Source organism: Amborella trichopoda, chromosome 12 (genome assembly GCF_054954075.1).
Source record: "Amborella trichopoda isolate Santa Cruz 75 chromosome 12, AtrichopodaSantaCruz75HAP2 v2.0, whole genome shotgun sequence".
NCBI classification, from domain to species: Eukaryota; Viridiplantae; Streptophyta; class Magnoliopsida; order Amborellales; family Amborellaceae; genus Amborella; species Amborella trichopoda.
In genome coordinates, this window is record NC_142347.1 from 40,093,663 (window position 1) to 40,108,629 (window position 14,967).

The window sequence follows — 14,967 nt, forward strand, 5'->3', positions numbered from 1 at the left end:
TAGTTTTGTTTGTTTCATATACTTCAGGATAGTTACATTTGATTGTTGGCTTCAGATAGATGATTATATTAATCTGTAATGGAGTGAATTTGCCTTTTCTGTAATGAAGTGGATTAGCTTTTTCTTTAATTTTACTAATATCAGTAATTATTTTTGCTTCCTGATTTGCTAATGTCATCCATGGGCGGCAATATGTGTTACTTTTTCAATTTTGATGTATAGGAGTGTTTTTCGTTTGTTGAGGGTATTTTGGGGCATGTCAATGTTTGTGTTGTGTCTAGTGGACATGCCAACTACATATGAACGGTCTGTTGGAATAAGTTAGTGCCTTAAATATTTATACGCATGTTTTATGACTTATACCTTGATGGAACTTTTAAACTTCTGAATCCATTGGGAGCTTTCCTTGTTCTTTACCTGGACATACATTGCCCATTCCATTTTTCTTGATTACTTACATTGGAATAGCACTTGTACTTACTAGCTGTGAAAAATGAAATTGAAGTGTCTTTTGTGGGACTTTTTTGCTGCATACTTTAACCTTTTAACTTGATTTATGCTTCATTTTCATCCTTATGTTGCTAAAGCATGCAATACTAGTTATTAATAGTTTTCGAGAAAGGTGGCAATATATTACCAAAATAGTATAGTTACAAAAAATGCTCACGGAAGGTGATGTGCTTACATTCCACAGACTGGGCACTCATTCACACGAAACAATAATAGAAAGAGAAGAAAGAAGGGGGAGAGGGAGAGACAGTACAGTGAGGGGGAGCGAGGCTAGAGGTGTACTTTGGAGAGAAAAAGAGAGGGGAGGAGAAAAAGCACTGTCAGAAAAGAAGAGGGAGAGAGTAGCAGCAGCAGAATCACACGATTGAGGGCAGAAAGGAAAAAACAAGAGAAAGGGGTAGTTCTTAGATCGGGTGCTGAGAGACATGGGAGGAAAACACACTGGCAGGTTGCTCATATGGAAAGTAATATGGAGCTGAACGTAGGTTAATCTGCAGGCTGGGTGGTCTTGACAGTTGGGAGCAGGTCTTCACCGTGAAGAGCTATTGAACTACCTGCAAAAACAGAGAAGAAGGAAAGACGAGAGATGAGAGGAACTAGAGAGTTAGGAGGGAGAGAGAGAGGGAATGAGAGGGGCGAAAGAGATGGATAAGAGATAATAGAGACAAAAGAAAGAAACAGGAGAGAGGTGGAAGGGATATGAGAGAGATAATTCAGGTATTGCCTTACACACTCCGTCCCTTTCAAAACCACCTCTAATACCACCATCCTTACCCTTTTCACCGCAACCTACCCATCACACTATCCCATCACCAAACTGCTTTTCAAAACCCCAAAACCTTCGCCCAAGTAGTAAATTCAAGCCCTAAAACCAGCCCGGAGCAATTTCAGTCTACTCAAAACCTTGTCGTGAATACTCCGAAATATCATGTCTCAATCCTTAACCACCAACCCCAAGTATAGCTCTCCCCCAATTGCGAGATCACAGAGCGCACTTCTTCTTTACAAAACTCGCTCATTGCCACTTTTTTGCCTCAGTGCAATGACATTGAAGGGATTAACAGATGGCTTCAGAACACCTTTAAAAATCCCCATGGTGTATGTAGGCTCCTCTTCAATGGTAAGTATATTATCTCATTCCCTGACAATTTTCACCCGACTATCCCTCATGACTCTACTCTTAATTTAAGAGGTGGAAAGCTTTCTTTACAGAAATGGACACCATTGTTGGGTGCCCATCATTTCCAAAAATTCTGCATCACTCTTGAAGGTATACCCCTCCACTTCTGGACCAACAAAATTTTTTAGATTTTGGGAAATAGTTGTCGTCAATTCCTTTCAGTCCATTGGAAATCCATGGGATTTCTTCCTTTCGGGAAAATTGTAATCCTAATTTCTTCTTCCCCTAGTGTCTTGAACCTACATTTTAATGGTCTATCTTACAAGATCTCTATTTCAGTGCAGCGCAAATCCCATGTTCACTCTGATACTCCGGGGCCCCTTTCAGATGCACCCAAGCACCCTAGGGACCACACTTCCACAAAACACCCTAAATCTGCTCCTAGACCAAGGTCTACTAATGCTCCCCAACCTATGGACCTTAATCCCCCTACATCCAACGGTGCCTCTTTCATCAATCCTAAGTCTTGAGATCCCCGCCATCATGCAACCAAAGGCAAGGGTCACCTCACAGATGTACCATCCACCTCTACTAGCCGCCCACCATGTCAGAAAAACTCTCATGAGTACTTTGACATTTGCTACCCTCCTCCATCTTCGATGACGACCCAAAACTTCGATGCACCATGTGTCACACAGCCACCCCTTTTTGCCACGCCTCCATGCATCACCCCATTCAAATTCCCATTGTCCAAGGTGACCTCGACTGCCCCCCATCCTCATCCCATAAATATCCTTACCTGTCACGCCCCCAGTGACATTAATAATACCGGTCAGTCGCCGCCTTATGTTACCTCGAGCCCCATGACAACCCAGGTGACAGTCCATTTGTCTCCCTCCCCCCTTTCCCAACATAATCACTTCAATACCTGCTTAACCCAGCTGCCCTCAGCCATTAATTCTTCCCCTTCCCTAGGATCTACTCAAAATTTTTCCACCTCTCCCAACGTCCCACTTTCCACAACCCCAAACAACCAGTTGCTTCTCCCTCCTCCCCTACTCTCTTCACCTTCCATCTTTTCAAATTCTGCCCACCCCTTACCAACTCAGTCGGATCACTTCGACGATCAAGATGTACCCCACCACAACCAAGACCTCTCTGCATTGGTTCTTATTCACTTGACACCCCTGCCTCAAACCCCCAATACTCCACCCTCCGCTCCACAACCTCTATCAACCCTACCCCCCTCATCTTTCTCTCTCCAAGACTCCCATTGTAGCACACCTCCCTCAACCATGCCACGAAGACAGAAACAGAAGCCTGCCTTTCCAGGGTGGTACCAAGACCAGACCACCACTAATGTTCTCTCCCTCCCAATCTCCCTTAATCCAAAGCCACCCCTCCCCCTTCCTAATCCCACCATATCCCCTTCTTCGGTCCACTATCCAGGCTTCCCACCACCTCAAGTAGACTCCAAGTTTGCCCCCCCCCATCTTTGTCTCCTCAAAGCCCACCCCAACTAACCCCTCCCCTTCCAGTAGGTTTGCTTCCAGCCTACCAAACCCACCTGAAACTGGTATGATCTACTCTGATCTAGATGAGTTAGTGCCTATGCCCTTAGAAATGAGGTTAGTCCTCAACAATCTGGAGATTAACTCCCACCCTGATTCCTCATTTCCTTCCCCCAAACCAATGCCCGAGCATCCCCTTATTCATGAACCCTACCTCTCCTCCTCTTTACACACAGATTTTAACTCATACATCCAATCCTCAGTGTCCACAGATTCTTTGGAACTCCAGAGAATTCAAAGAGGTGAACCTCTTCTGGCCGATACCATCTCAGAAGCTGGACCGGCTTTCCATGGAGAAGTGTCAATTCTCACAAACCAACTCAGGGCCAATGCTGGTGACCCACAGGTACTCTCCTCTTCCCGTAGAAGTGAGAGCTCTAGGGAGCTTGGAAAGCTCCATTCAGGGGTAAACTACGATACCCCTTGGAACTCAGCCGAGCAGACTTCCTTGGCTTCCATTCACACTGTCAGCCCCATTAAGAGGAAAACCTCTAGGAAATTCACCCACCACCACAATTCCCCCTGATGAAGGTGCCCTGCTGGAACATCAGAGGACTCGGCAGCCTCACCAAAAGGATCGTTGTCTGATCCCTTATCAGAACAGTTAACCCATCCATTCTAGCCCTCTTCAAAACTAAGCTCCCAACCCTGACTTGACTATGATTAGGTATGTCTAGGGTCGAGAACCTTGCACTTGGGAAGCCAAAGTGTCACAAGAGGCCTCAGGGGGTGCATGGATTATTTGGAATCCAACTATCCTTCAAGGGGTTGCAGCCCAAGTCGTCAATTACTCTGTGTCTCTATCCTTCACCCGCCTGTCTGACAATTTCCCCTTTGTTTCTTCTTTTGTTTATGGCCCCCAACAATCCAACTCTTAGATCTCAACTCTGGTTAGAACTTTCCTCTGTGTATCCCCCATTAACTACCCCCCCATTAACTACCCCTTGCTTGTGGCCGGAGACTTCAACACGGTTAGGTGGCCACACGAAAAATCAAATGGAGGAGTTACCAATGCCCCCATGAGAGCCTTCACAGATTTCATAGAGGGTATACCTCAAATTGACATCCCCCTCTTAGGAGCTTCCTTCCCTTGGTCTAACCATTCCACACCCCCCTTATGTCTAAACTAGATAGGTTTCTGATCAACCAACAGTGGGAAGTTGTTTTCCCTGGTACCAACTGTAGAGTTCTTCCTAAAACAACCTCTGACCACAAGCCTATTCTTTTAGACATTAACCATACCCCCTGCATCAACAAACCTTTTAGATTTGAGTTGCACTGGTTTGAAGAATCCTCGTTCCAAGCCTTGTTTGCTTCAGTGTGGTCCTCCACTAATATATCAGGTTGGGCTGGGTTTAGACTTACTCGTAAGCTCCAAAACCTTAAAGCAGCCCTAAAGCTCTGGAGTAGGGACATCCCCTCTAATTTCAGATCTCAGATCAGGTCCTTCTCGACCTTGATCTCAGACCTCGATCATCTGGAAGAAACAAGACCCTTATCAGACTTAAAGAGTCAAGATAGAATCCAAGCCAGATTCGACCTTTCCCAAACCTTAAAACAGAAGGAGATCTACTGGTACCAGCACTCTAGGGTCAAGTGGCTTAAATTAGGTGACCGAAATACATATTTCTTCCACAAGACAGCCAATTCCAGAAGAAGGGGTAATGTGATTACTCAAATCAGAGTTGGACCCCAAATCTTCACCAATCCTTGCCACATAAGTCGTCTTTTTATTAGAAACTTTTAACCTATTCTCCAAACCAAACCACCCTCCCCCCATTAGCCAATATCTCTTTCAAAGCTATCTCCCCTGAAATTGTGGCCAATCTTGAAAGGCTATTTTCCTTGAAAGAAATTAGGTTGGCTACCTTTGATCTTCCGAAAGATAAAGCCCCTGGACCCGATGGGTTCCCTGTAGCTATGTTCCAAAACCTTTGGGATACTATTGCCCCAGACCTTCAAGCTTTCTTTGAAGAATTCCACATCATGGGCAAAATAAATTCAGCTAACAAGTGCACCTTCCTTGCCCTGATTCCGAAAATAGAGGGTGCCTATAGACTGAAAGACTTTCGCCCAATCAGCCTTCTTAATTCTTCTTACAAAATACTGGCCAAAGTACTGGCATCCAGGCTTCAGCTAGTCTTGTCTTCCATAATATCTCCAACAAAGTCTGCATTCGTTGCAAGTAGACAAATATTGGATGGGGCCTTGATAGCCCATGAAGCTATCCATTCTAGATCCCTTTCAAGACAACCAGGCCTTATCAGCAAGCTAGATTGGGAAAAGGCTTATGATAGGGTAGACTGGGCAATCCTAGATTCCATCCAAATGAGAATGGGCTTTGGTTCAATCTGGAGAAAGTGGATCTCTGAATGCATATCCTTTCTCCAACCTCATCAATGGTTCCCCTGAAGGTTTCTTCCAAGCACAAAGGGGCCTTAGGCAGGGAGACCCTCTGTCACCTATTCTGTTCACTCTAATAGGAGAACTTTTCAGCCAGACTATTTCCAAACTCTATAATAGTGGATCCCTCTCGGGCTTCAGATCCTCCTCCTCTGGTCCCATAATTTCCCGCTTACTCTACGCAAACGATGCCCTCGTCTTCTGTGACGTCAATCCAACTCAGGTTGATTGTCTTTGGCGCTTCTTAAGAACCTTTGAGCTACTCATTGGAATGAAAGTAAATCTTTCCAAGACTATGATGATGGGCATTCATGTTAACACAAACTCTCTAACTCGCTTGGCCTCTCACCTAGGTTGCTCCACAGAAATAATACCATCCTCTTATCTTCTTTGCCTAGGAAAACCAAGGAAAAACATGTGGGATGATCTCATACAGAGATTCACATGGAATTTTGCCTCCTGGAAGGCGATACCTCTCTCTTGGGGGTAGAATCACCCTCATTCATGCAACCTTAGCTAGCATTCCTATCTACTGCATGTCCCTTTTCCAAATCCCCATCTCGATTATACAAAAACTGAAAAAACTCATGCGTGATTTTCTCTGGTCAGGGGTAGATGACACAAGGAAAACTCATCTAGTAACTTGGGATAAAATCTGCAACCCAAAAACTTTTGGGGGTCTAGGAATTAAGAACCTCAGAATCATGAGCCGAGCTCTTTTGGGTAAATGGCGGTGAAAATTTACTTTGGCGGTGAAAATTTACTTCCCCCCACCCCCTTATCTGGAAAGAAGTTATCCAAGCCAATATGGAATAAATGGGGTCCATTAGCTGCCTCGATCCCCCAGGAACAGATCCTCAAGTGCTTGGAAAAGCATTTCATCTTCTAAATTAGATTTCACCAACAGAACTCAATTCAATCTGGGTATAAGAATTAAGTTTTGGACTAATATCTGGTTTGGATGTTCACCTCTTGCTCAAACCTACCCATCCCTATTCCCATTAGCTCAAGACCCAGCTGCCCTTATTACAGATTATGCGACCTTCTCTGGCACTAATTTAGTCTGGACTCCATTCTTCAGATGAGATCTTAACGATCAAGAAGCCAACACACTCCTCTCTATGCTACAATCTCTAGGAAACTGCTTTAGCACTCTCTCGAGACCAGACTCACTGATTTGGTCCCCTTTCCCCTCGGATGAATTCTCGGTGGCTTCTTTCTACAAGTCTCTTCTACCCAACCCAGACTCCAAAGGCTTACTCAACCTCTCCTGGGCCCTACCCATACCCCACAAAGTCCAAGCATTTATATGGGTGCTACTTCAAGGCAGAATCCTTACCTTGGACCAACTCCAAAAAAGGGGATTTGCCTTCCCCAACCGCTGCATCCTGTGTCTCCCAGAAGAAGAGACTATCCCCCACCTTTTCCTCCACTGTGAAGTGGCTCAATGCCTTTGGGCCTCTCTTCTCAAGCTGTTTGGCCTCTAATGGGTCACCCCGGGTAACCTAACCCAATTTTTCCAAATATATTCTGCACCACCTTTTTCCCAAAAGGGTAGGAAGTTATGGCATCTTGTTGTAGCATGTCTTTAGGAGTTTGTGGTTAGAAAGAAATTCCAGAACCTTCAGAAGCATATAAAAAACTATAGTAGTTGTTTTTTATTCCCTAACTGAACTTATAGCTTTCTGGGCCAAGTCCATTCCCATATTTGCTGCCCTCCCTATCTCTCATTTCCAAAAAAAACAACTGGGTTAGCCTTTTACACCTCGCACCCCAAATAAACAGACCGAAACCTCACTGGTCTCCCCCCACCCCCCCCCCCCTGGATTTCTCAAACTCAATATAGATGGTTCCTCTTTAGGTAACCCTGGCCCTTTGGGCATTGGAGAAATCTTGTCGGACCATTCATCTACCATTTTGACCTACTCAGAGTTTACAGGACACCAAGACACGACCTATGCAGAGGCTACTAGTGGGCCTCAACAAGGTGCTTCTGTTAGACCTGCTGCACAAGGAATTCAAGTGGAATCAGATTCTCGCGACATCATCAGTTGGGCCACATAGCAGCGATTACCTCCATGGAGATATCATATTTTTTACTTATGTAATTCCCTTCCTCAGGTGTCTTTTACCCACATATACAAAGAGGCTAATGCGGAGGCTGACAGACTGGCCAGGGAGGAAGCAATACTTGGCTTGTTAACAAACCTTGATTTCTCTGGGAAGGAAAAAAAAAAGAGGAGAAAAAGAGCGGAAAAAAAATGAGAAAAAGTGAAAAAATAAAATAAAAAAAGGAACAAAAAATTTAAGGAAATGGTTGTTTTTGTAAGCCTATTCATGGAACCTTTTAGTACTTTCTTTAGCTACCTTTCTACACTTCTTTACACTCACTCTCTAAACCCATCTATACCATCTCGTAAGGGACTTTCTTTAACCAGGGTAAACTTACTGCCAGGTCTTTCTCTCTTCATCACATCTTTTCATTGTTCTATTCACACCTCACCCTCTCTAAGACCCCCATGCATGCCCACCATTCTGGCCGATGTCATCACCCATTGCATCTCTTCCATGGTTCTCTCCATAACCCACCCCATACACCTCTCCACGCATGCCCACTTTTCTGGCGGAAGCCATCACCCAATCCAATAGCCTTGGCTGCTGAATCAAAAAGAAGGAACCTTACGTTTGCTACAGAATTTGACATGAAGATCCAAGCTTGGCTGCAACAAGAACGGTACGCATTTCTGTGACTTAATTCCCCCTTCCTCATCTCCCGCCTTTCTCTCTCTTTCTCCTTAGTTCCTATTTCCTCCTCTCCTTGCTCACCTAGCTTCACCTGTCTCTCTCTTCCTTTTTTGCATCCACACATTCTTTCCTCTCCTATTCCCCCATCTCCTCTCCCTCTTGCTTATCAACATTCACTATCTTTTTCTCTATTCTCCCTTCATCTGACCTTTCTTAAAATACAATCACATCTCCTCCCCTACTCCCCCCATCTAAACATTGACCCAGTTTCTCTATCTTCTAGCCTTTATAATCTTCCCCATCTCTACTACCTCTTCAATTTCCCTTTGCTTCAACTACCGAAGAGCAACTAGCCTCCTGTGCTGCCCTTTTGAAGTTGCAGTACTCATCGAAGACAGTACCGCCCAAGCCTAAATTTCTTGAAGACCCTCTCGCCTCTCCACTGAAGACCCTCTACTTAGTTGCTGCTATCCCTTGGCTGCCAATTTCTTCACGGAAGATTTTTTCTCCTCAGGGTTGGCCCCTTAGGGATGGTCACTACAGTCCTGCCCAAGTTTTAACTCCTGAAGTTGGGATTGCAACAGATAGCCCTCGACGAGGGGTCTCTTTTACCTTTGCTGACCTCTGCCAAACTGCAGACATGGCTTGACCCCTTAGTGGAACTACATACCTACGAACAGAAGTTGGGACTGCAATGGATAGCCTTCGCCGAGGGGTCACTTTTACCTTTGCTGACCTCTGCCAAATTGCATACATGGCTTGACCCCTCGGGGGAACTATATACCTACGATCTTACCTTGTCTATTGAGATACAAGCGCGTAATCGGCCCACAGTGCAGCTCTAGCCGCTACCAAAGTAAGGCTGCATCTTGATGTACCAGTGTTCGGAGCAGATAGAGCAACAGATCCACAGTGGTTATTTGCTTGCTCATCGACCATAACCAATCTGAGGATGTCCAACAGTCCACCGAAAGTGTGTTACTTGTTTTAGCACCAGCAGTGTGCTAAGAAGTTTTTGCATTATGCTGTATTTAAATTGTCCCTCTTTCTCCCTCCATTCTTTTTCTCTTCTTCGTGTTCTTCCCTCTAGTTTGTTCTCTGAGCACCTAACTTGTAGGCTGGCATCTTTTTTTGTTCTAATTATGTAATTTTCTGATATTCAATACAAGATAACCTTTCTTCAACAAAACAATAAAAGAAGAACTATAAGCAAAATTAACATATGCACTTGTTTGGCCCTCCAGTCTGCAACCGAAAAGCTTACCATTTCTCAATACAGTTGCAACATCAGCTTGGTATGCCCTTAATTCCTATATGATCACATTAAGAACAACATAAGAAGCGTAAAAGAGAACCAACTGACACCTTAGGAGAGATTTAAAAAGCCCTCATTTCCATTGTATAAACAAGAAGACATACTTCTAGAGCCTTTTCAGCATTTGTTTCAGTAATTACTCCAACTGCTGCATTGGCTGCCAAGATCAACAGTATGACCTGCCCAAACCAACAACATCAATCTTTGAAACCATAAAAACATCAACATAGTAAAAAATATATATATCCCCAAAAAGTTGAAAGCTATTTCTTACATGATAGAAAAATAAGCCTGCTATAGAGACTTGTATAGGATGGCAGCAACATTTGAGAAGAGTAAAAGATTAAAACACTAAGAGTATTGACAGGAAGAACAAAGTCCAGTGGGGAAACTTCGAGTCTCAATACTGAACGTATCAAACACCCAGAATAAGAATGAAAACAATCAGCAAAGGAATGCAACAATCTATAGAGAATATATTTACAGGATTCCCTCAGACCATAATGAATTCCAATAACACGTAACTTCAAGTCTCAATACTGAACGTATCAAACAAATCTAATTTCGGGTTCCCAGAATAAGAATGAAAACAATCAGCAAAGGAATGCAATAATCTACAGAGAATATATTTACAGGATTCCCTCATACCATAATGAATTCCAATAAAACGTCCAAGGTTCAAAACTCAGCTAACCTACCAATAATAATAATAATAATTGCGCCCACCAGGTGAATACATACTTGGAAATTGTGTGATGATACAGCTGAAAGCCGAGTGTAAAATTCAGCAAAACAACAAAAAACAATGCATCTATATGATACAGTGTTTAAAAACTTGGATGGTTGTGTTGGATTGGATGCCCACCAGTCATGTGTCAAACGGCCAAACCAGCCGAGTTAGCTTGGCCAATATTTATTTTTAAAAAAAAAAAAAAGAACAGGGGAAAATGCAAAGAGTAAATAAAAAATACACAAAATGATAAAATTGAAACCAAATATTCCATTTCATCAAATACGAGATGTAAATAAAATCAAAATCAAAATTTAAAAAACATGTTCAAAAGAAAATGGAGGGGCAATGGCCAAATAAATCGTTCATAGAGAGTTTTGGTTTTTACTCAAAAAACATTGTAATTTGAACTAATTTGGACAAACAATGAGTGAGAAAATGGAATAGTTTTTTATTTCAAGTTAAAAACTGTAACAATCCTAAACTTTCTAAAAAAAAAAAACTCTTTATAGTATGATGGTCCATATAGGCATTATGGTCCTTAGCGACCATCACTACTTTTATATCTTTTTACCCTTCACTTTTCTTATCATCTGCCACTTCCTTTAGCCGAATTTTTTTTATCGAAAGCTGCCTCTCAAATATTATAGGTAAGTGACTTCATTGTCTTGAAGAATAATTCGTTTTTTTTAAAATGAAATAATTATTTGTCTATTATCACGAATTTTAGGCACGATAAATTTTATGCGTAAGTGACCTCATTGTCTCGAAAAATAATTTGTTTAATAAAATAGTGATATTTTATCTATGTTAGAAATTTTAAATGCTGTAAATTCTTAGAAATAAATTTATTTATTTTCCTTGACTATTGTTAAAAAATTTTAGATACTGTAAAATTATTAGAGATATTTCTGCTTTTAGTAAAATTGTGAGATTTCTTTCTACTGTTTTTTAATATTTAGACATTGTAAAATTCGTGTGCAAATGACTGCCTTATTATTTGAAAACTAATATTTTTGCAATTGATTATAGCATTGTCTGCGAAATGTTTATTACGAATTGACATCCCATTAATTGTGATAATTCCGTATTCTTGAATTTCTATAAGAGTTTTTTTATACATATTAGATTGGCAATTATGCTAGAATGTCTTTACGAACTGCTACCTTTCTAAATTTGAGCCAAAAATATTTGACTGGTTATTTTCTAAATGTTATTGAAAGTGACTGTTATTAATGGTTTCAATGAAATTCATATTAATAATTTCAGTGATATGTTGCGTACATGTTATTGCTGCTTTCGAATGTTTAAAGAGATTTAAAAATACTTTAAGTATGCAAGTGGACTCATCCGGTTCGCAAGTGAGGTATAAGTGGACCCTTCGGGTACGCCGGTAGGGATTAAGTGGACTCATCCGGTACGCCGGTGAGGTATAAGTGAACCTGCAAGGATTAACTGGACCTATCTGGGACGCCGATAGGGATTAAGTGGACCCATCAAGATATTGATGGGGTATATAAGTGACCTACTTGGGAAGCCAGTAGGATAATTTGTGAAATCCTTTGAATTATGCACTGCCGTTAAAATGTTATACGCATTTCAATTATTCGGATTATACTTAATTATGCATTTTTGAAAGTGAAACTGTTCATGCATTTCTGTTAATAGATCTCCTATTTGAAAACATTGATATCTTTCAACCACGATTATTTTTAGGATTATGATGATCACTTACTGAGTAGCCAAACTCATCAAACTATGGTAAACATTTTTTTCAAGATAACTGTGGTTTCAAATTGAGTGCTCGTCAGGATCAACTTTGAAAGATATTGTAGTTGTGCTTAAACTTTTTTTTGTTACTTTGTAAGAATTCGCCATTGTAAATTTGTCCTTTCAAGAGATGTATATATATTTTGACTGTCACATCTCAAGAATATCAGTATTGTAAATTCTTGGGGCGTGACAATTATGGTATCAGAGCGATAGATTTAAGATTCTTAAGAAATTTAAAAAGAATGTATTTAAAATCACATTTATTGTGTGTACAGACCGGGACGAAGTCAAGATCCATAATAGCTGAAGCTATAATGGAAGGAATTCACAAAGCCTTGGAAAATATGGTTACTCTAATGCAACATCAGATGGAAAACAACAATCCACCCAGGCTGTCAGTTACGGGAAATGGTGGGAGCAATATCAAACAATTTAATAAATTGAACCCACCTTCTTTAAAGGGTGTTGTAAACCCACTGGAAGCCGAGGGATGGATTATGCATATAGAGAAAATATTCGAGGTAATGGAATGTTCTGATGATAGGAAGGTGGCCTTTGCAGTTTTTATGTTAGAAGGTGAAGTACAACATTGGTGGCGAATGGCAAAAGGAGTATTGGTTAAAGAAAATAAACCCTTGACTTGGGAAGTATTTCTAGAGGCATTTAATGAAAAGTATTTCTCAGATTTTATTCGAGGCCAAAAAAAATGGAATTTCTAGAATTAATCCAAAGAAACCGGACAGTAGCACAGTACGAGGCCAAGTTTACTGAATTGGCCAGGTTTGCACCACATATGATTAACAATGAGGCCAGAAAGGTGAAAACATTTGAAAGGGGTCTCAGAACAGCTATTAGAAGCAGAATATCAGTCTTCAAATTGAGAACTTATGCTGAAATAGTGGATCGAGCCCAAATTGTCGAAAAAGATTACGAAGATTACCAAAAGATGAAAAATCAAAAAAGTCAGGTTAGACCATCAGCATCTAATCAACAACAGTTTGAAAGGGTAAATAAGAAGCCAAGGCTCTTGCCATTTCAAAGCCCAATAGAACCATGTAAAAAATATGGGAAAAAGCATGGATCGAGCCCTTGTTATTAGAATACTAGAGCCTGTTCTAAATGTGGAAAATTGGGGCACCGGATTAGAGAATGTCCTAACTGACAAATGCAACAGCTTCCAAAGCAGGGAGAGATAGCTCAAAAGCCTCAGATGAAGGGAAGAGTATTTGCGATCACCCAGCAAGACGCTTAGGCCCCAAAATCAGTGATCCAAGGTACTCTTATTATCTTCTAAAAAATAGTTCATGTTTTGATTGATCCTTGATCTACTCATTCATTTGTGTCACCACACTTTGCATGCCACTTAAAAATAGAACCAGAACAATTAAAATACATTCTAGAGGTAGCCACACCGATGGGAAATTCAATTGCCACCAATATAGTGTACAAATCCTGTGTAATAAAGATAAAAGAAAATGAACTGTTGGTTGATTTAATACTCCTAAAAATTCAAGATTTTGATGTAATCTTAGGCATAGATTGGCTTTCTGCATACCATGCAAGTATTGATTGTTACAAGAAAATGGTTACCTTTAGTATTCCGAATCAACCAGTATTTTACTTCAACGGTATCAAAGAAGACTCCCCATCATATTTAATCTCCTGTATTTGAGCTAATCGCCTCTTTCGAAAAGGGTCTCAAGGCTTACTTGCCTATATCAAAGAAGATTGGAAGGAAGAGATAAATTTGGATACCACTCCGGTTATCCGAGAATTCCCGACGTTTTCCCAGAAGAATTGCCTGGATTACCGCCTGACAGGGAAATTGAATTCTCTATTGCATTATTACTAGGGGTAGCCCCAATTTCTAAGGTACCTTACAGAATGGCACCTGCAGAACTTAAAGAACCTAAACAACAATTGAAAGAATTATTAGATAAAGGTTTTATCAGGCCCAGTATGTCACCTTGGGGTACTCCGGTATTGTTTGTTAAAAAGAAAGATGGGACCATGAGATTGTGTATCGATTATAGACAGTTGAACCAAGTGACAGTGAAAAATAAGTATCCATTACCTAGAATTTATGATTTATTTGATCAATTACAAGGATCACAAGTGTTTTCAAAAATTGATCTTAGGTCTGGATACCATCATCTTAAAATTAAAAGTGAAGATGTTTCCAAGACCGCTTTCAGAACAAGGTATGGCCATTATGAATTTTTAGTCATGCCTATTGAATTAACCAATGCACCGGCTGCATTTATGGATTTGATGAATCGAATCTTTAAACCCATTTTAGATGAATTTATTGTGGTATTCATCGATAATATTTTAATTTATTCCAAGAATCAGAAGGAACATGAGAAGCATATAAGAATGGTATTGCAAATATTAAGAGAAAAGAAATTGTATGTCAAACTTAGTAAGTACGAATTTTGGCTTGAACAAGTGACATTTTTAGGACATGTCATATCAAAGGAAAGTCTATCAGTCGATCCTTCAAAGGTTGAAGCCGTTGTTAATTAGAAACAACCAAGTAATGTGACTGAAGTTCGAAGCTTTTTGGTATTGACAGGATATTACATACAGTTGTAGAAGGATTTTCTCGAATCGCAACCCCATTGACTCGATTGACACAGAAAAATGTCAAATTTGAGTGGACAAGTGAATGTGAGGAAAGTTTTCAAGAACTAAAAGTTCGATTAACTTCAGCACCTATTTTAACTATTCCTGAGAGGAGTGGGGGATTTGTGATTTATAGTGATGCTTCACATAAAGGCTTGGGATGTATATTAATGCA

General features: G+C 40.8%; 1 protein-coding gene across 3 annotated transcripts in view; it reads right to left on the minus strand.

Annotated features, from left to right (window-relative positions):
• The window catches only part of ECA3 (endoplasmic reticulum-type calcium-transporting ATPase 3), an 86,983-nt gene that overhangs the window by 58,546 nt on the left and 13,470 nt on the right, over nucleotides 1-14,967 (minus strand). For all 3 annotated transcript variants that reach the window (XM_020675189.2, XM_006857058.4, XM_088853776.1), the window contains 2 exons: nucleotides 9,769-9,843; nucleotides 9,614-9,659 (listed from right to left, as the gene is read on the minus strand). In XM_020675189.2, coding sequence (XP_020530848.2) covers nucleotides 9,614-9,659; nucleotides 9,769-9,843 — 121 coding nt within the window. The remainder of the gene's footprint in view (nucleotides 1-9,613; nucleotides 9,660-9,768; nucleotides 9,844-14,967) is intronic.